The sequence below is a fragment of the Emydura macquarii genome, unplaced genomic scaffold (genome assembly GCF_026122565.2).
Source record: "Emydura macquarii macquarii isolate MOO-44397 ecotype Brisbane River unplaced genomic scaffold, CSIRO-AGI_Emac_v2 contig_71, whole genome shotgun sequence".
In the NCBI taxonomy this organism is placed as follows: Eukaryota; Metazoa; Chordata; order Testudines; family Chelidae; genus Emydura; species Emydura macquarii.
Window position 1 is genome coordinate 8,892,760 of NW_027130208.1, and position 24,213 is coordinate 8,916,972.

General features: G+C 36.7%; 1 protein-coding gene across 5 annotated transcripts in view; it reads right to left on the reverse strand.

The window, feature by feature from the left end:
* Nucleotides 1-24,213, reverse strand: part of FOXP1 (forkhead box P1) — a 496,953-nt gene that overhangs the window by 87,086 nt on the left and 385,654 nt on the right. For 4 of the 5 annotated variants that reach the window (XM_067542352.1, XM_067542361.1, XM_067542371.1 and 1 more), the window contains 2 exons: nt 3,862-3,999; nt 2,649-2,738 (listed from right to left, as the gene is read on the reverse strand). In XM_067542352.1, coding sequence (XP_067398453.1) covers nt 2,649-2,738; nt 3,862-3,999 — 228 coding nt within the window. Of the gene's footprint in view, nt 1-2,648; nt 2,739-3,861; nt 4,000-15,041; nt 15,493-24,213 lie in introns of those variants that run through there. The other variant, XM_067542389.1, reaches the window with a different exon arrangement.

Genomic DNA, 24,213 nt, shown 5'->3' on the forward strand with positions numbered 1-24,213 from the left:
GTGTCCAAGTTCAAACCTTGTTAAAATCGTAACCACCAGTCCACCTGACCAAATTGCTAGCATGTGACTCTACTGTCATTTTTAGCACAAAAGAGGACCACCAACTGCATGCTAATTTACCAAGAACACCCTCTTTAAGTCAGGAAAATGGGGCTGAAAAATCTGTGGGATGAAATGCATTGTCGAAACAGGCCTCTAACTAAAACCAACGACAAAAGAAGGCAGTCAAAGCAAAAGAGACTTGGACCCTTATTCTCCTATGTCTATTATATTATAATATTCTTCTTAAAACAGGAAGGAGTCTTTTCTTATTGCACTATCCAGAGTTACAATATCAGAAGTGTGACCACAGTAAATCAGTGTGTTAGATATTAAAATGCCATCACATTGTCTAACTTCCCTTCTTGCCTTTTAACACAAAGTATTTTTTTTCTTTCAACTCCAAGCCATCATCTTTGTGTCTGAGATGCTCTCCTGTCTGACAACAGCAATTTAGAAGAGTTAACTTTTATCGTTCATTCTGCTGTGTAACTTTCCCCTTCAAATTTCTTTATCTGCCCTCTGAGCTCATCTGAACTTTCATGTTCTCCCAGCATGCAGGCTTGCATTCAAAACTATGTCTAATAGACCAAATAAGAGGTTAATAAGAAGTGGCAACAGAAAGAAAAAATACAATCCCTGGTAACTGATAAGAATGACAGTGGCAGCCCTTTATTGTTTGTCTTCAAATATAGAGTTAAAGATCTTTAAAAAACTAAATTTTGACGCCTTTGAAAAGAAAGAAGCACAAAATAACAACAGGGGGTTATTGCCTGCCAGCCACAGGGGAGAAGCTCCATAATTCTTATTCTCCCTTTTGAAGGCTGTTAGAAATCTGATTCAAAAAAGCAACAGCAGAAGGAGAAAGCCTCTTGAGGCTATAGCCATTTCCTGTGATCATGCATAATGCGCTTCAAAAGTGGGTTTTTACCAATTCTGTTGATCAATTGCACCTCCTTCATATTCCCTCTTTTTTCTGCTGTGTTTACATCTGATGTGACTCAATGACAAGCACTGTCTGAGACTGTGAAACAGACCTGTCATGTTGATTTATGGGCGCATCAAACCACGACTTGTCCAAACTGAAGCTCGCAGTTCATTAATTAGAGAGTTGTGACTTTGAAGTCAGCTTTCAGACTGTGGTTTTTAACATTTGGCTTAATTTATATGCTCTTGAATGTGGATCTCTAAGGAAAAAACTGAAATTCCCTTCTTGTCTTTGAACTTCTTTTGACCGCACAAAATCATTTCTTTGTCCAGAATGATGCCTGCATCCCAGAGTCATTAACGCACATTGAACTGCCACTGATGAGTAAGCCCTACTGAATTAGAAAAACAGCCAGCAAAACAAAGCTGAGAGCATTCTGCACAGTGATATCTCACAATTACATGCCTTCCCTCCCTGTGCCATTTCCATTTTAATTACTGTTAGTCCTTTAGATTTACATTTTAGACACTTTTTAATCTGTTCCCTTTTTATTATAGTGGCGCTGGTTAGCACACTGTAGTTAAGGTTGTGTCAGCGTTTCCACTAAAAACCCCTCTTTTCAGTGGTTTATAGCTCAACTGTAAAAATTCACCCTTGGTTGAAACGTACCACGGGTGGCACAACTCACCAAATTTGAAAAATATAAAAAAATTTGGTTGGGCCATTTTTATTGTGTGTACTTACTGCAGCATGCCTGCCATGCCGACTCGAACACATCACAGCTATGAAAGGCATTACACAGCATCTCGTGCCAAGAAGCAGCTTACTAGGAGGTGTCTAATCAAGAACGGATGCCACATACTGACTAATGTTCAGGTCCCTGAACATGGATTTACATAGTTTCTCGTGTCACTTCAGGGAAGAATTTTGATTTCTTACATTTTAAATAATAATAATAATAAAAAAATCACAATAAAAGGAATTTAATATATCAAAATACACAAAGCTATGATTGTGATAATTTAGAAAAGCAAGCGTATGCGAAGTTCAGACAGACACCTAACTTGCCTCATTCTGTCTATATATTACAGTGACAGCAGATCAACGTCTCCTGCTATTATATGTATCACATCTGCTACAATACCTAGGCACAACACGGGGAGTTGAGGATGGCCCTCCAGCCTTATCTTTGCATCTCAGATTTTGTTGATCTGTGTCACAACACATGTTCCTTAAATGCAGTTCTTGTTCTAAGTTCCAGCTATGACAAATGTGTAATCTGAGCCTCTGCCTTGATACAGTGAACCTGCACTCAAAATCTCTTGAAGTATTTCCCCGTTTTGAGAGTACAGCATCTTGATTACGGCATCCTTGTTTTCACCCAGTGTAAAATAACTAACTTCCAAAAAATACTCTCCCAAGACACTAGTCAAGATACTTGTTCCAATACTCACACCAAACAGCCAGCCATGATGTCGTGCTATAAAATATGTGGCAGCAAGCAAATGGCAAGCACGGGAAAATAAAAGGGAAAACGGGACAATAACTCTGCAGCTGAAAGCTGAGACCTGATAGAGTCAGCTCAGTTGTGCAATCATTTATAAGATGAATGATAGTTTAATAGCCACTAGACAGTCCTCTGGGATCTGTGGTTTGAAAGGAAAATGGGTATTGTCTGTACCTCTTTAGGCTGTTTTCCAGCATGTTGTTGCTGTAAAAGTTGAAGCTGCAACTGTTCCTGTTGTTTCTTATAAAACTCTTGAAGCTGCTGCTACAAAGAAGAGGAAAGACGGTAAGTAACAAAGTGGAGAGCCAATTCAGTGTCCCTTTTGGTGTACTACACAAACTGTGATTTGAAAAATAGCATCCTTTTATCTGTAATGGTCTGACCTTTAGTTTGAAACTCGACAATAAATTCAGTGCACACTGACTATTCTTGGCATTATCGTTTGAAAAGTAATCTCCAAAATGAACTGATGAAAAACATACCATTTTCTACACAAACTAATTAAAATAAGGCAAGGAATGACCTTTGATTGTAACAACAAAGATAAAATGCCCTTGCTGAGAGAGCCTGGTAAATCTCTGTTGTGAAACATATACATGCTTTCTAAATGATAGGGTTTGACTGTATTAAGTTTTGTTCAATACATGCATAGACATCAATGATAATACCCTTCCCCCCTCCCCACTTCCCAGATGGATAGTAGATGTGTGCAGTTTAGACATCCACTCAGTGAATGAGTGAGTGAGAGTGACAGGGAGGGAAGAGTACACAAGGTTAGCTTGTAGTGGCCTTTAAAGTCATGGAATTACTGAATCAATGCTGTGCCGCACATTACGATAAGTAAACTTCAAAACCAGACTTCATTTGTTGCAAACTTTCAGCGGATATACGCTCACGTGTTGAAACGGGGTACCAGGGAAACTGATACACCACAATACATTTGTTTGTCAAAATTCAAGAGTTAAGGCTCGCAAATATGCTACGTTTCTGTTGTTGTGGTTTTTATATTCCCTATTGTTCCATATGGGTTTAATAGGTTTTAAAACTGAAACTACCTCTCTACTATATTCTGTTTATTCCATTTAGTCAGAAACAAATGATGTGCCACGGAGAATGCAGGTGAAAGCAATGGGGGCATCTGCAGGATTCCTGTTTCTTAAACATGCATCTTTCTGTAGTTGTCTGGGAAAGGCTGCTAGTTTTAGTCCCTCCACTTAGGTTTTCAATAGCAATTGCTAGCTTTGAACACAAAAGAGCAATCAGCTCACCCCCATATACCAGTGCAGCTACTGCAAGATATGTGCTCCAGTATTTAGGCAGCTTTCACAACAGGAATATTTAAGGACATTAGCTCACCTATAACAACAGCTGTAAAAGAAACAATTACCTGTTGAAGCATGAGTGCCTGCTGCTGCTGGAGCAGGACCTGGAGTTGCTGGGGAGTTAGCACTTGTTGCTGGAGGATCTGCTGCATTTGTTGGGGAGTGATAACTTGAGGTGTCATCATAGCCACTGACACTGGAACCTAGAGCATTAATACAGTGTGCAAAAAGAAGTCAGAACACTTTGTGAAGAGTTCCACTGCCGTTTATCCTACTTTTTTAACATTAAACATTTCTTTTCACCCCGATAATTATTTGTCCATTGTTATGTCTACGGAACTGGTTAAGACATCATCCTGCTTTCGGTTATACTGCTTACTGCTCATCCTCTGTACTGTCATAAAGTAACGGAAAGCGCAAGAGCCTTCAGAGTCCACTAGAGTAAACCTGAAAGCATTGATTTTACTTTCTCCAAACTACATCCTCTTTCTCCAAAACATTATTGTAATGAAAATTATTTAAATATATGAATACAGTATAATCTGTCAAGATACATACATATATATATATATATATATATATATATATATATATATATATATATATTTTTTTTTAGAAGAAACAGTCAACTCAAAAACCAGAAACAAAAAACCAACCAAGAGTACCACATTAATGGGATCTAGACCCTACTAAGACAATGATTTTAAGAAAATGAATGAAAGTCAGTGATGTGAACAACAGCACCTATGTTCCTATGCAATTTTAACAGAAAGACCCTACTACGATGTCTTTACCATTCCATATTCACCCAGCATACAGATGTCTTCAATTCTTTCATATTACGTGAGATACCATTAAAAGCCGCTTTCCATGACATTTCAGTGACAAACAGCTACAGTGATGAACTTGATAGCATTTCATATTTGCAACTGTTAACACGTTTCTGCACGGGCATCTCTGCAAGGAACCTGTACACTGTATCTGAAAGGATGATGTCTTGTTCAGATAAAACACTGACATTAAAATGACAGGCTGTCTTGGCCAAGGTTACACAAATTGTATTCAAGCGGATACCTAATGACAATGCTATGAATTCTGCAAGCTTTCTAGAATGTAATTTAGCTATTCAAAATAATCACTGCACTTGTATTTAATTTGCAGACTACATGAGAACCATTTTCTCAGTCCCAGTAACGCAAGAAGACTATTTCAAATAATAAAAAAAAAGAAAGAAAAAACAGAAAAGAAAAAAACAACAATAGAATAAAAAGACAAAACCCATATGACTTTTAACAGTAATATTTAAGCACCTTACTTTTCTTTAGTTTCAAATCATATATGTGACAGCCCAGAACTAAAAGCAGTAAAGGATATACTTTGTTTAAAAGGATCTCTTGTCATTTCATGTATTACAATAAAAGGTAATAACATGTTTTGCACTTTCTCTGCGCACCACTTTTTAAAAATCAGCAGACAATAGCTGATCAGAAGATAAAAGAATTTTTAAAAAAATCTTCCAGAGTAGTAGTAAGCAAGAGAGAAATGCAGTTTTAATTTTATGTAACATAATGTCTTAATATGCAGTTTATCTTGACTTTTTCACATGATTTGTCCTGTCATTTGCATAGCAAGCTCTCATTCCTAATTTCACAGTCATTATGCACTGATGTCCTGATTTCTCAGCATCACTAATTTTGATGAACTAAAAATGGTTCCTGAAGGTCAGATTCACGTACAGTGCACATCCTCCATTGCTGTGGTGTACACATTGTGTGAAAGTCCTAGGAACGGCTTTTAAGACATGTGTTTGAAAAAGCCAAAGAAATGGTTATGTACTTCTGACATCCCATTAACATAGTACCGGAAGGTTACCCGTGAATTCTCAGTATCACAATGTGCTTCTGAATGTGCACTACAGCATACGTCTAGACAATCCACCATCACATACAGCAGACAGTCACATCTGATCACTCTGAAAATAAAGACTTTATTATGGGACAAATACTGGTCCCATTTAAGTCAATGGCAAAGCCCCCAATGACTTGGTTGGGGCCAGGATTTAGCTGTATGTGTATTTCTATAGCAAACACACTGGACAGTCATTGCAATATAGAAGTACCATACCAACTGAGATAAACCCTGAGAAACCTCAATCATCAGAGCTGGAATCTCATTAATTCTGAGCATCTTAATCCATGTGATTTTAAAAATAACTTTTTTGAAGTTGAAATTTCTTTCTTATAGACAGTAGTCATCATATTAGTCTTTAAGCTTTATTTGTCTTTGCTACTCCATCCCAAAAGAAGTTTACTTTTCCTTGAGGTTGACACTACCTTTTATTGAAGTCCGATTGAGCAAACAGGAAAGGAAGCATGTTTAATTATGTTTTCTGCGCTATTCTTGGAAGATATACAACACCAATATTCTAATCAGATTTATGACAACCACCAGGGATACAGACAGGAACAGTGTGGGGTGCTGTAAACCCTACAAATCAGTGATTAATACTAAGGGCCACATTATTCTGCCGTTGGTTATGGATGGACAACTCCCACTGACTCCCATGTGAATTGTGCAGATGGGTCTAAGTGCAAGATGTGGTCCTACATTTGAAAAGTGAGTGTGTAACTTCCCATGAAGAATTTCTAAACAGAAACTGTTACAGACTTTGCTAAGAAAGAAATGTTTTAGTCGTAGCAGAAAACACAGATATGGCATCTTTCAGACAGCAGGAGCTTGCTGATGAACTCAACTTATTTTTATCATCTGAAACCACATTGTCGCACCAGTTAACTCTCTGCTGCTGAAGAGGTCTCTGCATTTAATTTATAAACGTAATAAAAGTTAGATTTACCCAAAGTTTCTGCTCCAGCATATCATGAAAATAACTTATGGAAACCTTTAACAAACATATTCAAGTGGACCAGAAACTATTGTGTTAAAGAAGAAAAAAAAAAGAGCACTGTTTAAGGACTTTAAATAGTTAAGAATTATGGCCTATATATCCACTCCCTTAACTCCGAAGGTCCAACTTTTTCATGTAGCTAGTCCCTACTAATACTAGGAATCAAAGGGCATGCAGCACCAGCAATAGGCTATTATAGCCCACACTTTATTACCCATTACTACTGAGGTCATTAGCGGTAAGAGTGATTGTACCGGTCTTAACCTATTGATCATTGTAACTACTATCATTTAATCCCATGTTGAATGTCTGGAAAGCTGCTAAAGGCACACAAGAGAGAGTGCTTTAGAGTTGAGAAATATAGCCAAAGCTTGGAAATTACACTTTGATTCATAAAATCTAGCCAGTGGTTTAAATCAATAGTATTTAAAACAGTCATGTAAGTTCTTAACTACAGCTCTCTAATATTTATGGATCTGTTTTTGAGTATATTCAGTCAAAATTAAAGTTTATTTTAGATACTGTCCATTATACTTTGCATTATTTCAGAGAAAAATATTTATTTATGATATGCTGTGTGATAGTAAGTCAAACCTGAACTGGGGGCTATAAGTTAATTTTAGATTTCTCTCTCTTAAGAGACAATTTAATGTGTTGCCAAAAACAAAAAAACAAAAATTACAAACCTACATTGAAAATGGCTTAACTGTATAAGTACATGAGTGTGTTTTATGAGTTAATAATGAATCATAGAAGGCAGTTTATGAAGAACTAAAATAATTCTATCTTACTGCCTTCAGGGAGTTGAAGTTCAAATTAAACTACTGGCAGATACATTTAAAGAATGCTAACTTACCAAGAAGAATAGAAATCATCCTTAATTAGTTGTTTATTTCTATTTTCAGAAGGACACAGTATTGTTGTAGTTGGTATATTTAATAGACTGTGTGCTGAATTGTTGAGTGACAACAATAGAGTGTGGGAGACATCCAGATGCATGTAAATCTGGCAATGAAGGTAAAAATACAGCTGCATTTTGGCTTTCAGAACTCTACTAGTATAGACCTGCTGACATCCTAGTATCATCAACGGCAAAACAAGTCTTTAATACTAACAATTGCTTTCAGACTCTTTATATTTCCCTCAAGACTCTTTTTGCTATTTCTTCGGATTCCACAACAATCCTTTCCACCCTTGCCCATCTCTGCAGCCTTGTGAATACTCCATATTTTAGCATGCTTACCAAGAAAAAGAAAAGAAAAACTTAAACGACTTAGGCCAAGTTCATTCTCAGTGTAACAATGCAGTTACACCAATGACGCATTTGGCACTGTTTTATCAAAATAGGCTAGGGTTAAGAGGAAGAAAATTATTATAATTTTCCCTTTTCACTTATATTAACATAATTAAATACTAACCAAATATTTTCAGCTAGTTCAAACTTGTTTACAGAATAAACCAACACAGAATGCAATTTGCACATATTATTGGAGCTGGTTGTATTATTATTAACTAACACTAGAAGATGTGGATGACTTCTTTAGTTAAAAAACCCTCAAAACTAAAAACTTTGTCAGCAAAACCCCCATCCCTTGTGATAGTTTGTTAAAATTTGGCACAAATCAAGTTACTATGCCAAGTACCTGGATTTCAAAGACAGTGTTTTTTTGGATGAAGGCTTTGTTGCCAAAAATTAAATGGAGCAAAAATACAACTGAACACATAAAAAGAATGAAGGACAGAGCAGTAATTAAAAAATAGTGGATTACATGAAAAATAGACCTGTATAAATAAATAACCATTGATTTGAACTGCCTATTATAAGAATAAAATATGAAAAATATAAACTAGAAACCTTCTACTGAAGCAACATAAAAAAATTACTTGGGTGACACCAAAAGAGAGGATAGACCACTGACGTATTGACAAACAGAAAAGCAAAATATCGCAGTCTGTATCTGATCCTTATAAAATAATAAAGTGCTGAACACAGTACCCATATCCATCCCGGGAATGTAAAACATTTCTGACATAATATTTCAGTCTTCAAAACAACAACAACAACAAAGCTAAATTGCTAGAACTATTCATGCAGAAACTCTCATTCTGTTTCATTATGCAAAATGGAATTTCACTTTTAGACAACTATTTTGCCACAATACTGTACAACACATTAAGACAGGTAATGCTTATTACATTAATGTAAAATCAGCTAAATAGTCAGTCATTAGCATAACTGTACTCTGTAATAATACAAACCACTATTAAAAAAGGGAGCGGGGGAAAAACCCCTCTTTAATATTCAATTAACTTTTTATTTTTATCATTTAGTTTATTACATTTTGTCAAGAGGAGAGATCTTCCTTTGCCTTATGTAACCTAGAAATCTGGGCTCTCCTGGAATTCTGCAATATTTTAGAATATCTACCCTTTGAAGCCTTCTGTATTTGTCTCTAGAAAAGGACAAACTGGTAAAATTTCATTTTTTTAAAACACAGAATGGGACATTAGCAGAACTTCATTTGATCTTATCTACCACTTCTCATGCATACCAGGTTCCCTTCTAAGTAGTAGGATAATTGTGTCAGCTATAATAAATACCCATTTAATTTGCATAAAAATATAAAGTTTACATAAATTAAATCCTTTCTACTCTTAACATTTGTCAAATACAGATGAAAATGGAATGTATACAGTCACTGAATACGCAGAATGATTTTTTTAAACCTCATAATAATTTTATATTAAAAAAAAAAGTTTCTTTTTTTTTTCTGCTCCACCTACATGACAGGAAAAATTATAACCTAATGTACATGATTCAAACCAGTGATGACATTTTATAATGGTTCAGTAAAAAAAAGTATGGCACTTAGTATTTTCCTCCAGAAGAAGAGTTGGATCAACAGCATTATGAAAGAACAAAACAAAAAACACACATCCCCTGCAAACCCAACCCAAACATAAACCACGAAAATATCCCCAAACCCATCAAAACCCCTTGAAAGCTCACGCCCACCCAAACATTTTTAATACACTGAGCAACATCATGTTGGGTTCCTTATATTTGTGTATTAATTCATTAATACATGAAGGGGGACTTAATTAAATAATAAAAAACTGTGATTGACTCAGCAGCATTTAATAAGTCAAGAATTTTATGTGAAGTAAAAGAAAAAAAAGTATAGGGAGGCATTTTCTTCCCTGTGGCATGTTTAAATTAAAAAAAAAAAAAAAAAAGTCCCTTCCCCCCTAAAAAGAACGAGAATTATTTTGAATGGTTATGTCTCTCACTTTAAATCTATTCTCTCCTTAAAGAGTTAAATGTGAAACTATCTGTTCTTCTAATTTTGTGCATTAGAGGAGACCTGTACTGGCCAGTTTAAATATTAATAAGCAATTTTAAAAAAATACATTCACCTTGTTAAACAGATATACTAAAATGAAATGATGCTATGACAAACTTAATTTCTGTTCTGCCGAAACACTCTTTTAGGTGTTGCTACTTTATTCAGAATTATAGCCTTTAAAATACTTGTAAACTTTATTTGCTTAAAATGTGCAGCTTTTCACACTTATCACAGACACCTTCATCTGTACATCACAGCTAAGCACAACGGTGCAAATTAGATTCTAATGAGAAAACATCAGTTGCTTCTTTGACAATCTTGCCATTCGCTGATTTACTTCTAATGAAGACACACTCCAACCAGCAAGCTCTCTGTGTGTTAAAGGTCAAAACATGTTCAAAAAAATGCCTAGCAAAATCAAGGCAAATGGGAAGCCCGTAAAGAAACCTTCTCATAAAGTGGCTTGGCAATTAGAATAATTGTGCAAAAAGCCATCTTCAGTAAAAAGTAAAAGAAATTAAGCTGCCAGCACTGTAACAGGTTAGATGAAAATCAAAATTTAATGTATTCTCCCTTGTGTCATCTTGTTTTGTCAAGACATCAAATAGAATTGGAAAGTACAAAATAACAAGCCCTTGAGAAATCACAGAAGCCGACCTTTTTGATGTTGTTGGTTTACCTTGTTCTCAGTTATTTGAACAATGATGTTTCAGATTTAAGGGCAAGATAAAGCTCAAAATTTTTTTCCTCCTAAGTAATACAACATCCTACCTAATCAATGAAGGTAAATCTACCTTAAACCAGTACAGAGAATAATTAGCAATTATGCATGTGTGTTCAATATTTATTCTATTTTTCCAATATCCATTTAGCTTCCAAGCTAACAGATACAGTTTCTAATACTGCACTGCACTGGAAAGGTTAAAAATCAAAAAAGACTGGAGAAGAGCTACTTTTCACTGTTACTTCACACAAAATCTCTATACAGCCACTTCACCCAGTTCTGCAGATGAGTACATGATACATTTTTTCCCCTTTCCATACAACTGGAAAATAAAACTGAGCAAGAAAGCACCTTATAAAAACAAAGAAGTACAGGACATTTTAACTGAACCCTGAACTACAGCAAACTAATTTCCAGTAATGCAGTTCTGCTTTCAATAGAAGAAACAAAACTACTTATAATCTGCTAGCCCACCCCCCCTAACAATAACAAATTTAGCTTATGGTGTCAGGAGTTTCCCACAATTTTGTGATGCAGGTGTTAATACAACTATTGCTGGTATTTCTTTTACCTAGCAATGAGGAGGGGAAAAAATCCATCAATAGCTTATCTTGTAGAAACAAACATTTTCATAATGTAAGCCCAAGATCTCTCTATTTCTGTCAAGCATACACTTAGCTAAAACTGCTATAAAATGATTGGAAGAGATATGTCTCAAGCAATCACATCATGGCTTTCCAGCTCCCTAAACTTTTCAAGGCAATAAGCCTCTCCTACCTTGTGACAACCAGAGTATACAATCATTTTAAAAGTAACAAAGCATGTTACACTGAACCACCCAACTATTTAGCTACAGCATATTCAAAATAAACAAACATGAAACACCTAGCATTTTCAAGCACTAGCAATGCACAAAAATTGGCCAGTTAAAACGCTGCTGAACAATTAAATTACGGGTCTTCTCTGCATCTCTCAGTGTCCAAGAAACATTTTGCACCTTGTTCACACACCTATTGCAAGTTTTCTCTCGTTTACATTTACAGTACACTACATAGACCACCAGCACAACTTCTGAACATGTCAGATTAAATTGTCCGTCACTACTGAACAATGGATCCTTTTCAATAATGCCTGTGTGATCTATTATAACTGGCAGATAATGTAATATTAACTTCTATAAGGTTGTTCGATAATATTACATTGCAGTATTAATTTCAACATTTTCAAAACTAGAAAGCCATGGTCTTTTATTTTATTTTTCATGTCAGTTCCATTGTATCCAGTACTATTCATGTTTAGTTAAGCTAAAGTTGGACTGTCTGGCCAGAGCATGTTCTAGAGCTCATCTATTTTTTTAGAGTGAAAGATGACACTGTTTTAAAAAACAGGGTAAATAAGTACAGTATAGTGCACCTTTAAAAACACCCGAACTGTAGCAAACAAAAAATTTCAAAGCAGTCCTTCCTAACACAAGCTTTCTGATAATTTATGGTTTACCAACTCAGCAAGGTTACGCAACACTGCATGCCTTTAGATGCATTATTTGAGTCAGTTGAGATTTAATTAAGATCACAGCCTCCAAAATCCCTGTCAAATGAAAATTCACAGAAGACAATACATTATATATCCTCATGCAGATAGTCTCCATTCCATGCTCTGGAATAACATAAGTTAATCCTCGTTTCTATCCTGGCAGACAAAAGTTCACTAATTTTGTTTTCTTTTGACACTTGTGTTGTTTTGTGTCATGGGATCATGTTTTTTGTGAGGGGGGGAGAGAATTCAGAGCAAATCTGTCTGAATATGGCAGCGGATGTTTTTTTGACATTCTCACAGCTCTAACTGTGATGTCATCACGTTTTCATAAAATTAACCCCTATCTGTAAGAACATCACTTCATGACAGCTGTCCATTGGGGTAAAGGGGATGAGGGTGACAGACAAACATTAAAATTGTCTTGAGTCTAGACTTATTTAAAAAAAAAAAAAAAAGAATAAGGCTACAAATGGCATTCCTTTCTTTCCAATTAAGAACCAACTTTTAACAAGGGATTACCCTGCCTGTGTTTTACCTTTACATGTGAGGTTCTCTGCAATCATGAAAGAAGCATGCTCAGTTTCAGTTATGATTCCCCATCCTTGTGAAACCAATCCACATTTTAGGGGAATGCATTTAGTTTTTAATCAGGTTTATCTATACGCTGATATTAGTCACCGTAAATAAAGGAATATTATTTTGAAAAGGAAAATTGCTGGCACTTTACCTTGTCCAATTGTATTTCTCTTTGCATTATCTTAATATCTGGTTGCTTATCTCATGGTTTAGAAATGACAGGTGCTAGAAGTCTTTTGTTTGACAGGCCACTACACAAATAACTGTCTTGCTTGAAAGGGCTAATGCACTACTAATGAACAATAAATCAACTTTGATTATAAAGTGTCAGACCAATCAGTTTTCAGTTCAGCTCTATCACATTCTAGGCCAACACAGCTACACTGTTTAGTCAGGATTTGGGTTTCATTTTTACATCCTTATCAATGACATTTTTGTAAGGTAGTCAGAGAGCTCATTTAAAGCCCTCTGGAAACCTATTTTTCCAATTGATGTGCAGGGAGAAGTTGTAACAGTAGCACCAGAGAAGCACTGCTTTTACAACAATTTCCTACATTGTTACTATGATAAATATACAATTCACAAAAAGACAGAACATCTCTGTCTACACACACACACAAATTATATACACAAATACATTCATATATTTTAATCATAGATAGGTGTAAACATATAGAGAAACCTATTCACATTTGATTCAAAAAGTGTTTTAAGATATTGAAGGCTTTGTGTAGTAAACATGATAACTAAGGACTCAATCCTGTAATTACTTACTATCACGCACAGTGCTTACATGTATCCATTTATTTCAATGAAATGCCGCACATTGGTAATACCCACATGCATAATAATTCCAGGATTGGGCCCTTAAGTGCTAGTCATGAAAACTAGCTTTGATCCAAATGAAATATAATTTAGTGTTTTGTTTTTAAAAAGGTAGGCTAGCATGTTTAATTTACATTTTACTAGATACAAACTTCAGTAATTTATTTTAGTTAACATTTCAACACTGACAGCTAGAATAAATCCAACTCTTTAGTTTCATAAACAGATCTTAGTCACCCATTGAATGATTCACACTTCCTGCTGCCAAGCTTGTTTTTGTTAAAAAGGAAGAAACTGTCATTTTCAGAATGCTGACATCTATTGAAATCAATACACCTCATTTTAAAGTTATTTTGCTTTTACATTTTCTGAATATGGGAATAATCTGACCTCTTCATATTTCCTTAACACACACAGGATTTGAAAGAGTTAATTCCAAAGAGGAAGAGTGTATATGCACTTTGCTCTAAACTTACCACCCACTTCCTAAGGCTTCCCTCCTCCCCACTACCACCAGCCTAGAAAAATCATCTCATTTGCACTGCAATACTGTATTGCAGGGCTGACTTAACTTAGCTACATTTAGATCCTGTTACACATGTATTTCACAGGCGTTCTTAACACTAGTCAATGTCAAAAACAAAGCTCACTCACTTAATTTCACATGGCAAATTTACAAGCAAATAAATTCAGCAATCACAGTGCTTGACATTTAAACCTCACAAAGTATTTTATTCATCTGTGTGGTGGTTTGGGGGGGAGTTGTTTTGTTTTATTTTGTTTTATTTTTGCAAAGTACAGTCATTTAGTCAGCTAAAATAAAAATAGTCCAGACAGATGTGGAAACAAACTATCAGAATGAAAAGAGCAACAACTATTCTATCCGTTTACTTATTACATCTGTAATAACCTACAAAAGAAGCACATAAATTATACTTCACTCCTCTAATAGGTAATTATTTACCAAGTGCTTCAAAAAATTCTTGCACTGGATGAAAATGAAATGCTTAAAAAGCAGCAATAAAAGTAAAAAATTAAAGACTGCAGAGATATAAACATTATTTTATTTTTAAAGCTCTCATATATTTCTGAAGAGTTGAGAAGCAGGCCTATACACTGTAGCTCCCTAATCCTTCCCCTCCCCAGTTTTGTCTGAGCTGATTCTAGTTACTGTGCAACTGCCTTAAAGTGATAAACAAAGACTAAAAAAGAAAACAAAACTTTAAAAAGCAATATGACTTTTTATCCCTACCTATGCAAAATTAAACGGTCATGCTGTGCACAAGGAAGATACCAAAAAAAAAAATCACAAAATCAATCATATTGACAAACCTGACAAACTCCATTTAGCTGCCACCACAAACAGAGTGCTGGGCCATGAAGCTCTATTAAGCCTTGTTGTACAGTCTTTAGCTTCCTCAGGTTACAGACAGATTGCACGCGCAAGGGTGCTCCTGAACTGACAAGATGCAAAACTACCCAATCAGCCACGCCCTTCTCCACCAATCACAACCAGCCTCTAAACATAATCAGTTCAAACACCCTTACACAATGGGCCTCCTCTTTTTTTTCTTTCTTTCTTTTTCTTTTTTTTACTGACTGCAGGTGAAATAATGCTTTTGTGAAATAAGGCTTTTGTCTCTAAAGCAACTACAGTTAATTGCTGTTAACCCTTTGACCTGACTATGCATGTGTCTGCTCTCTAGCAAGCCTGGCAAATAGCACACATTTACCCTTAATCAAACAGCTGTTAAGAACTATTCTTTAATAAATAATAATAAAAAAACCCTATACTTACTGACAAACTGTTTAGAATTATAACCTTTAAGAGCAATCTGTTTTGCAGAGACTAGATGCCACTAAAAAAAATCTCCGCTAACCAATGGTTCATAACAATCATTTTTAAATTGGACTGAATCAAAGGACCAAACAGCATTAGACAAAAATGCCCCCCCTCTCCCCTCCCCACACACACTTCGAAAACAGTCTTTTAAAGATAACTAACCTCCTTCTCTTGTTAAATGATTTTTTACCAAGCTCGAGTAGTTCTGTTCACTAAAGATTAGGCATGTTAGGATTATGAAAAACTGGAAAACAACAACAAACAACAAAAAGCCCTCCACAAGAAGTTTGTACAAATGATCACTGTCTGGCCTGTAACTGAGACTACCTTCCCCCCTCTTCCTTTCGTAAACAAAGCAAAGGGAAATTAATCACAGACCTAGAATGATAAGATGTTAAAATCATCTATCACAAGGCAACGATGCATCTATTGTATCATTCAGATCAGTGTTTCACAAATGGGAATTTTATCTGTCTGTTCTTAAGGCAGCCAAACAAACATTTCTGAGTTTAGTGGAAGTGAAACACTTTGTTTGGGTCTGTGGTATATTTGTAACACTAGGGTTAGTGGTTTCATGTAACTCAAAACAATCCCTTTTGACGTCTCATATGTTCAAGCTCAAAGAAATACTTTTTGGCCCCCGTCTTTAATACAAAAACAAATCTTGTTATTGTGCTGTCTCTAACCTACGGATTGGAAGAACCCCGGCAACCTATTTTCACAGGGCTAAGCACCTATAATAAATTACTTGCTTCAGCTTTGTCAATAATATTAAGCAAAATGTCTGTAATTGTCTAGTATTTTTTATCCTCACAGTTTCTAGATATGAAATTCATTAAAAAGTTGGTTTAGATGCAAGTAACTGAAAAACAGAACTACACTAATAACATTTCCATTGCAATCGTACTTTATTTATAAGAATCAATGAACATCACACAATAACCCTATTAGTTATGCTGCTAAAGAACCTCGCAAGAAGCAAAGACAAAGGACCCAATTTAGTGACAACTTGTGATCTGATGTTAAATGGGATGTGATACGGATTGCTTTCCACCCTAAAGTGTTTTCATGTCAGATAACAAATTTATTAATGGGATTTTTTTTCAGGTCAGAAAAAAATCTGACCCAACCCTCTTATGAATATTTAATAAGGACTAAGGGCATCTTTTGTAAGACTCTAAATCTGCCAGAAAAGAATCTCCATGAATCAGAAAGATCCTGCCCCTTAAAGGCACACACACAAATTGAAGGACAGGTCAGCATGTAAATGGCATGGGAATTGATTCTATTTGTAAATATCACATATTGTGGACAGAAAATACATATGTACCCAAGGGGAGAATTTAAAAATAAACACCACCTAGAGATGATGTTCTGGGTGAATTAACAACACATTGCGCTTAAGAGAATGCCTTCTGTCCAGTGACCTTAAAGTACAGTTGACTGCTACAAACTGTTTATTGAGATTATTACAAATATAGGCATTCTTAGATTTTTCAGTGTTTTGTCTCCTGTGTTGCCTCCTGCCCCATTCACTGGCATGTCACATCCCTCCCTCTGCAAACGACAGTATTTGCTTACATGAAAAAGTAACAGTAAGAAAGTGTTTCGTGGATTTTTAGCTTCTTCGAATGGGATTTAAGCAACAGAAACCAAGGTAGGGAGCCAGCATCATGTGACCTGGAAGCACTCCAAAGACCAATAGCAAGTGGTCCATGAACCACAGGTTGGAAATCTCTGATCTGGTTTGTATGGCTCGATGCAAACTTTTTGGCAATGACATTACACAAATCATGATTAAATCATATCTTTAATTTTTATTTTCATATACAGCCATACACAGGCACATACTGCATAAAGGAAGATCACTGGCCTAGAGCTGTCCTCAGTTTCAAAGTTACCATATAACTCAGGACAGAAGTCCATCCTATGGTGCTATGTGAGCAAAGAATTGGGTCTATGAAGCCAGCACTTCATTTGTGGTACATAGCACCATCACTTTTCCATAAACAATGAAAGGTACGATTAGTGGCATAAACACAGGACTGAGAGTTAGGGGCTCCTATAATCTGGCTTTGACACTAACTCCCTCTCTGGCCTTCAACAAGTCACACAGGCTTTTTTATTTTTACTTTTAAAGTAGCCACCCATCTTGGGCACCTCTGTTTTTAGTGCCTAACTTCAGAGAGCTATGGACTCATTTTCAGAGCTGCTGATTCCCCGCCACTTCAACTGAAGTTAGTGGCCTCAGCCTCTTCTCTTCCTCTGTCTCCTCATTTGCAAAACAGGGACGATATTACTTATCTACTGCTCAAGGGTGTTGTGAAGATTGATGTTTTTAAAACGCTTTGAAAATGAAAAGTGCCATTTAAGGTATTAAGTACCAGCTGTGGAGCTGGCCAGCAGTATTTTTAAAGCACTTCATACCTGCAAACTCAGCCACCATCTGCTATGAACTAGGATCCCCAGAGCAGCAGAGAGCATAGCTATGGTTCAGTAGGGTCACAAGAAAACACGCTGAATCTCTAAGCCAGCAAATATTGCAGAAGACCAGGAAGAACGGCATGTTCCCTTTCTAAATCTATTAGAATAGGGACAGACTTCACAAATACTGAATACCAAGTATACCTGGCCAGTGGAAATCATAGATTTAAAACATGAATAGGAAATGAAAGCTAGAAATGATGCCTCAGGGATTTGTGTGGAGTCCTTGATGGCTATTTGGCATTGGAGTCAATTGAATTTTGACCCACATTAAACAGCAAGTGGTTGGAATATAGCACAAATACCGGGTTTCAAGGTCCAAGCCAGAGGAGGAGATGGTACATATATGGCAGTGATGAAAATAGTGGAAGAAATGGTTTTGTTACACTACTACCCTCCACCACAAGTTTAGTAATAGAGTTCTACTGCTCTCTGCACAGAGAGCTACCCATTTTTATCTCACACCAAGAGACTGATCTTACTCTCATTTACACTCGTGTAAATCTGGAGTAATTCTAGTGACCTCAGCAAAGTTACTCAGGACTTACACCAGTATAAATGGAGCAGAATCTGGCCCAGCACGCTGCACTAACGGAGACTGATAAAAAGATGAAAACGCCATACAGAGCAAAATGCCTGACATTAATGCGCAGTGCAGGATTTAATCCAGGCAAATGGGATCAAATGCTTTAGTTTGGACCATTCTCTCATTGGAGAGAGCTGTTTGTTCACACAATAGGTTAACAGATGAAAGAAAAATCAGACAAACAGGAACCAATCTAACAATAAATATTTGTGTATTATCAATTTAAGGGAAAGCTACAAGAAAGATTGCTACTAACATTGGATTGGGTTTGTTTTTCTCTGCTTTTTTGGTTGTATATTTTGTTGAACTAATTCATCACTCCTTGTATCCACAAAAAAAGGTACAGCAGGCTTCCCCGCACTGCCTCTTCAATATGCAGATGTGGGGAAAAATCAGTGGCCAGCCCATGTCCACTGGATCCTTCGCCTCTGCGCTGAAATGTCCATAAGCCTGACCCAGGTGATTTGGGGCTTTGTGATCTGGGTGGATTCACAGTGGAAACAATGATGTTATAAGTAGCGCTGTATTTTGAAGAGACTCTGCCAATTTGATAGCTAATCAGCTTTAAAAGTAAAACAAACCATGTGTTAAAAGTGCTATACCTAGGCTTGGGTCCCCAATGCTAGTTTGTGTGGTTTTACAATCACATTTTCCTAGTCTAAGAAATTTTTATTTTCCTAGCTGTTGTTTGAAGGACCCACAAAAACAATTGGGGGGGGGAAAATCACTGATTGAACTGGAAACAGTGAAACTGACTTTACACAAAGTGCTGTGAAATGCACAAAGTAAATATTTTTTTTCACTTTTAGTAATCTTAGACAGTAGAATCATGGTAAAATATTTTCAGGCAGAAGTGTGGTTTTTAAGGTGACTTTGTCCCTCTTAAAAAAAGAACCCTTATCTATTCACAGGGCTCTAAAGTAGTTAATATAATACCAAGATTTGCTTGTATCAATCCTATACCTATTTTGATATGGAGCTAATGACATTGTTTTCCTTACTGTCCATACAAGTTTGACTTGAAGAAGACATTTTATCTCCTCTCAATGTTCTACAATGGTTTAAATTTCTCTTCATGACATGCGTTAAATTACCATTCACATCTTCATTTAATGTAACATTTTATAATGCCAGTGTTAATAGTTAATTTATATATACACAGCAGGATGTGTCAACATTCAGGTGAGTTATGAATATGATTGTGCAGGAGTTATGGAAGACATTTCAGCAAAATTATGGTTCCCTTTAAACATGAAAATATTAATAATGAATCAAACATCCTAAGTAAAAAACAAATTTTATTTAATTACACCCCCATTCTTAAAATAAGTAAAATAAATAAATAAAATGGCAGCAATGTCACTCTGTGTTCATATTTGATTGACTTAATAAATTGCCATCATCTTTCCTAATAAACTATAATATCTTGTTGCTACCATAAAGTAAAATTTATTAGCACACTCTTATACCAGCAGGTTTGCATCAGTTACAGCATAGTGTGCAAATTGTTCCAAATGTGCCTGGGCATGTTTTCTAAATTATTTTTCTGCCCCAAAGTACACAATATATTGAAATGTAATCACCACTAAATGCTTTCTGTTACTTTCCTTAATGATCTGAAATCACATTTATGTCACGTACAACAGAGGAAATGCAGCAGTTGCCATTAAAAACTCCATTATTTGCCTCGAGTTGACATATATCGGTACTGGAGAGACCACAGATTCACATTTAGAATAGGATATAACTGTGGTGAATATCAGGTAGCAAATGGCAAAATCTCACTTTAAAAGGATGACCACTTCATACAAAAATAATATACTATGTATGTCAACCACCCATGATCCTGGGAAGGAAAAATAAGGATCTTGTCAGTACATTAAGGTTACCAGAATTTAAAAAAAAATAATTTAAAAATCATTATTTAAAAAAAGCATTTAAAAAAAAAATGTATTAAGCAGAAACTGCTGAACATTTGCCCCCTCCCACCTCCGTGAGTTGGGCAGCCAGTGTAAATGATTTTAAAGGCAGACAATGTAAGTTTTACCTTCCCTAATGACAGAGGCTTTGCACTTCGCTATAGAACACAACCCTCTGATACTTAGTACAAATACAGCTTTATGTAGAAAACTTATTTTTATATATACTGCCCTCTACTGTAATTTTGCTTCTACTCAAGAGACTTACTACTTCACCTCTTTCAACAAATAACTAAAAAAAGCATAAGAAATTATATGTACTTAAACAATAATTGAAATATATAAATTGCAACAGTTTAAAATAAAAAGAAAAAAATCTAGTGAAATATAGTATCTTTAATGTAAAAATGCACATTAGTCTATTATACAGCTCACTCACACAGCATAGGGGTGCCAAACTATATATTTTAGCCTGTCTAGGAGAATAACCTGTATTACTGTTGGGCATCTTGCCGTCTTTTACTCACTCTCCTGGGAAAGCACGTCGGCATATTTTCAATAAAACACCTTCTTAGCAGTAATGGGCCTCTGTTCTCATTTCAGTGGTCCCTAAGGTTTCATGATGCAGTATATTTAGCTGACTCGCTGTTCAAGTTTTCCTCCAGCATTCAAAAGACACATAATTTTAAAAAAGCTAAAGAAGCGATTTCTCTTATCTTTTGTTTAAAGAAGAAAACGGTTAACTTTATAAATAAAAAAAAGACAACCTGGTTTATTTCCTAAATAGATGTTTATGCAACAGCTTTGTAAATTTAGGTAGAAGCTATAAAGAAGCTATATTGTGATAGTGCTGCTGATGCTATGTGAGGAGAGAGATTTTTCAAAGCAGTGCCTTGGGTCTCACTATTCCGGTTAAAGTTAACAGGTGTCTCGGTAGCTAAATCTCCACTTACAGGGTTTAAAATGTGCTTCCAGGATGAAGCACATCAGTCTGATTTCCAAACTTTGCAGATTATCCTAGTTTGCCCTCTAACAACAGGAAAAATGATTGAATTCAGCCAGAAATACATGTGGAAGCCCTTTACAAAAATCACTGTCTGTTGCCATGCCTGGCTTGAAAACTTCTCTGAATAAAACTGCCTCTCTGTGGCCTTCCACTTTTTGAATTCCACTTTTTGAATGACCTTCCAAAAATTCACCTTCTGATTGCCCTGGATACTACAGAAGCTCCCTTCTAAATTAAATTATTTTCTGAAAGCAATGCATGTTATGGAAGGCCTTCTAGCACAGTCACCTCCCTCCAACATTGCAAGACATGGAAAACTTAAATTTCCAATAGCTCCAATCTGGCTGGGAGAATCCCAAATTTCCCCTCTGATCCTGGATAGAAGCTGGAAGTGGAGGGGGAAAAAATAGCCAGTAATATCAGACCTCCTCCACCTCTAGGGGATGCTAGTTCTTCTGCTGTTGCTGTGCTGCTTGAGAGTCTCTCTTCTCCTTCTCTATTGGCTTCCTAGTTCCCTGTTTTGCACGTGTCAGCTGAGCAGGGTTGGCACAGAAGGGGCGTAGATGGGAGGGTGTGCAGAGGATCTAGTGGAGGAGGAAACAGTGTTGTCTGGCCAAGCATCCACTAAGTCCTCTGAAGGGGTAGTAATTTCAGTGTCTTACGGGGTGCGGGAATGGATAAATAGGGGTTGGAAAGAAAACAAGAGAAGCATCCACCGGTTCAAATAAGCATCCAAACTCGAAGGCTCTGTTCTGAATTTGGAACCTTTGGGCTTCTCCCATCACTTTAAAGTTGTTTTGCAACACTGACAATGGTTATTTGGTATTGGTTTTTCTTGCTGCTCTTCTATGCGTCACAATGCTGTGTTGTTGTAGTAAAACACTGGCACGTTATTAATGCAGCATCACAATCTGCGGCGCATTAAAAATAAAAGGGGTCTGTATCCAATTAAATGAAGCCGTCCCCCCCCCCCCCAGTCAAATCAAAGGGGACTCCTGCTTGCAAGCATGGTTTGTGAATTGTGGCCGTTTCCCATCTGAACTGGCTACTGAATGTTGCAATCTGTCCTCCCCCAGGCTCAGAAGAAAAAGAGGACTCCTACGGGTACCATGATCCCAGGTTGGGTCCTCCTCTTTTAGCAGAGCTGGCCAATACAAGGGAGTCAGAGGCTCTACTGGGCTGGCCAAGTTCTTCCCTCTTGGGTGTGAAGCTGCTGCCCCCTCTGTGTGCTGGCAGTCTGAAGACTGCAGAGAGCACTCAATCACACGGCACGGCTGAGTCAGTGGAGAGAAGACAGAGCCAGGGTCAGTGTGAGCAGGAAGCTGTGGGACAGGACGGAGCTGTGAAGTAGAGCTCCCGGCTCTATGTCCTGCCATTGCCTGTTTCTGCCCCTCGGTTCTGGAGGTACAACCACCACAGTCTGGGCCTCCATGGATCCTTGATCCCAACTATCGTGTATCCATGGGCCCCCTCTCTTGTCTACAGCCCAGAATCCTGGCCACAATGCAATGCATATGGACAAAGCATGTAGGATGTAGCAGGTTTTCGGTGTGGTAGGACAGAGGATGTATGGCCTGACCAAATAAAGCTCCACCAAATGACGGAGCCACACTGAGGTCCTTCAAAATAAAGTCAAACTCGTAGTATGAGAAAGCCCAAAGTCCCTCTTTTTTTTTTTTTTTTTCCGCCAAAGAGGCCTGGGAAGTAGGGGGAAAAAAATACATATATACGAACACATCATAAAGCAATATATAAAAAGTTAATAGTACTTAAATATTCAAACTTTTGCCTTCAAGAATCCCAAAGCACGTTATTCAAACTCTATACAAACTTTTTTTGTCACTGAACTGCAGCCATTTCTGGGGTGGAACACGGCACTGCTTAATAGTGCAGCACCATGCAATAGTTCAGGACACCTGAAGCGAAGAATCCTGTACTCAAATGAAATTGTGGGGTGGATAAGCAGGCATAATGGAACTACCCAAAGTGTAATTTGGTCAGGACAGTGGTTCTGACACCCTTACTCTTGCACCAAAAAAAAAAAAAAAAAAAAAAAGGTGGTATGATATTTTAAGCATAAAATCCAATTAACTATTTGGGGGAGGGGAAGAACTGTGGTTTTAAAATAACATTCCTAACAATATACAGCCAGAACATTAGTGCTGAAATTTACAAGAAAGCCATCTAAAAACTGTATGAAATTGTAATACTAGAAATGACTGGATTTGCTGAAATAACTTGTAACACAAGAGTAAAAATGCAGCATAAATCCTGCTACCTCAAAAGTTCACTACACAGAAAAATCTCTTTTAATCGGTTTACATCTTTAACATATATCAGTTTGGAAGAGTCCTAGGGTATAATTATGTCTTGGCTAGGCACATTAATAGCTAGACCCTTCATCTACTGATTTTTTTAACTGGTCAACTTACTATTTGACTATGCCGTGCTTATTGGTTTATTTCACAGCCTCATCATCTTGATGCAAAATCTAAGCAGGAATGGAGAGAAAGGGCTGAGTTATTACAGACTGTTTGCTACCTTGGGAATGTACAATTTTCAATTCCCAGCTCCGGTTTCAAACATCTGCATGCCTGATGCTTATCTAAAAAGTGAAATTTGCATGCAAGTAAGGTAGTGATCTAAACTGACAAACTGGTGCTCTA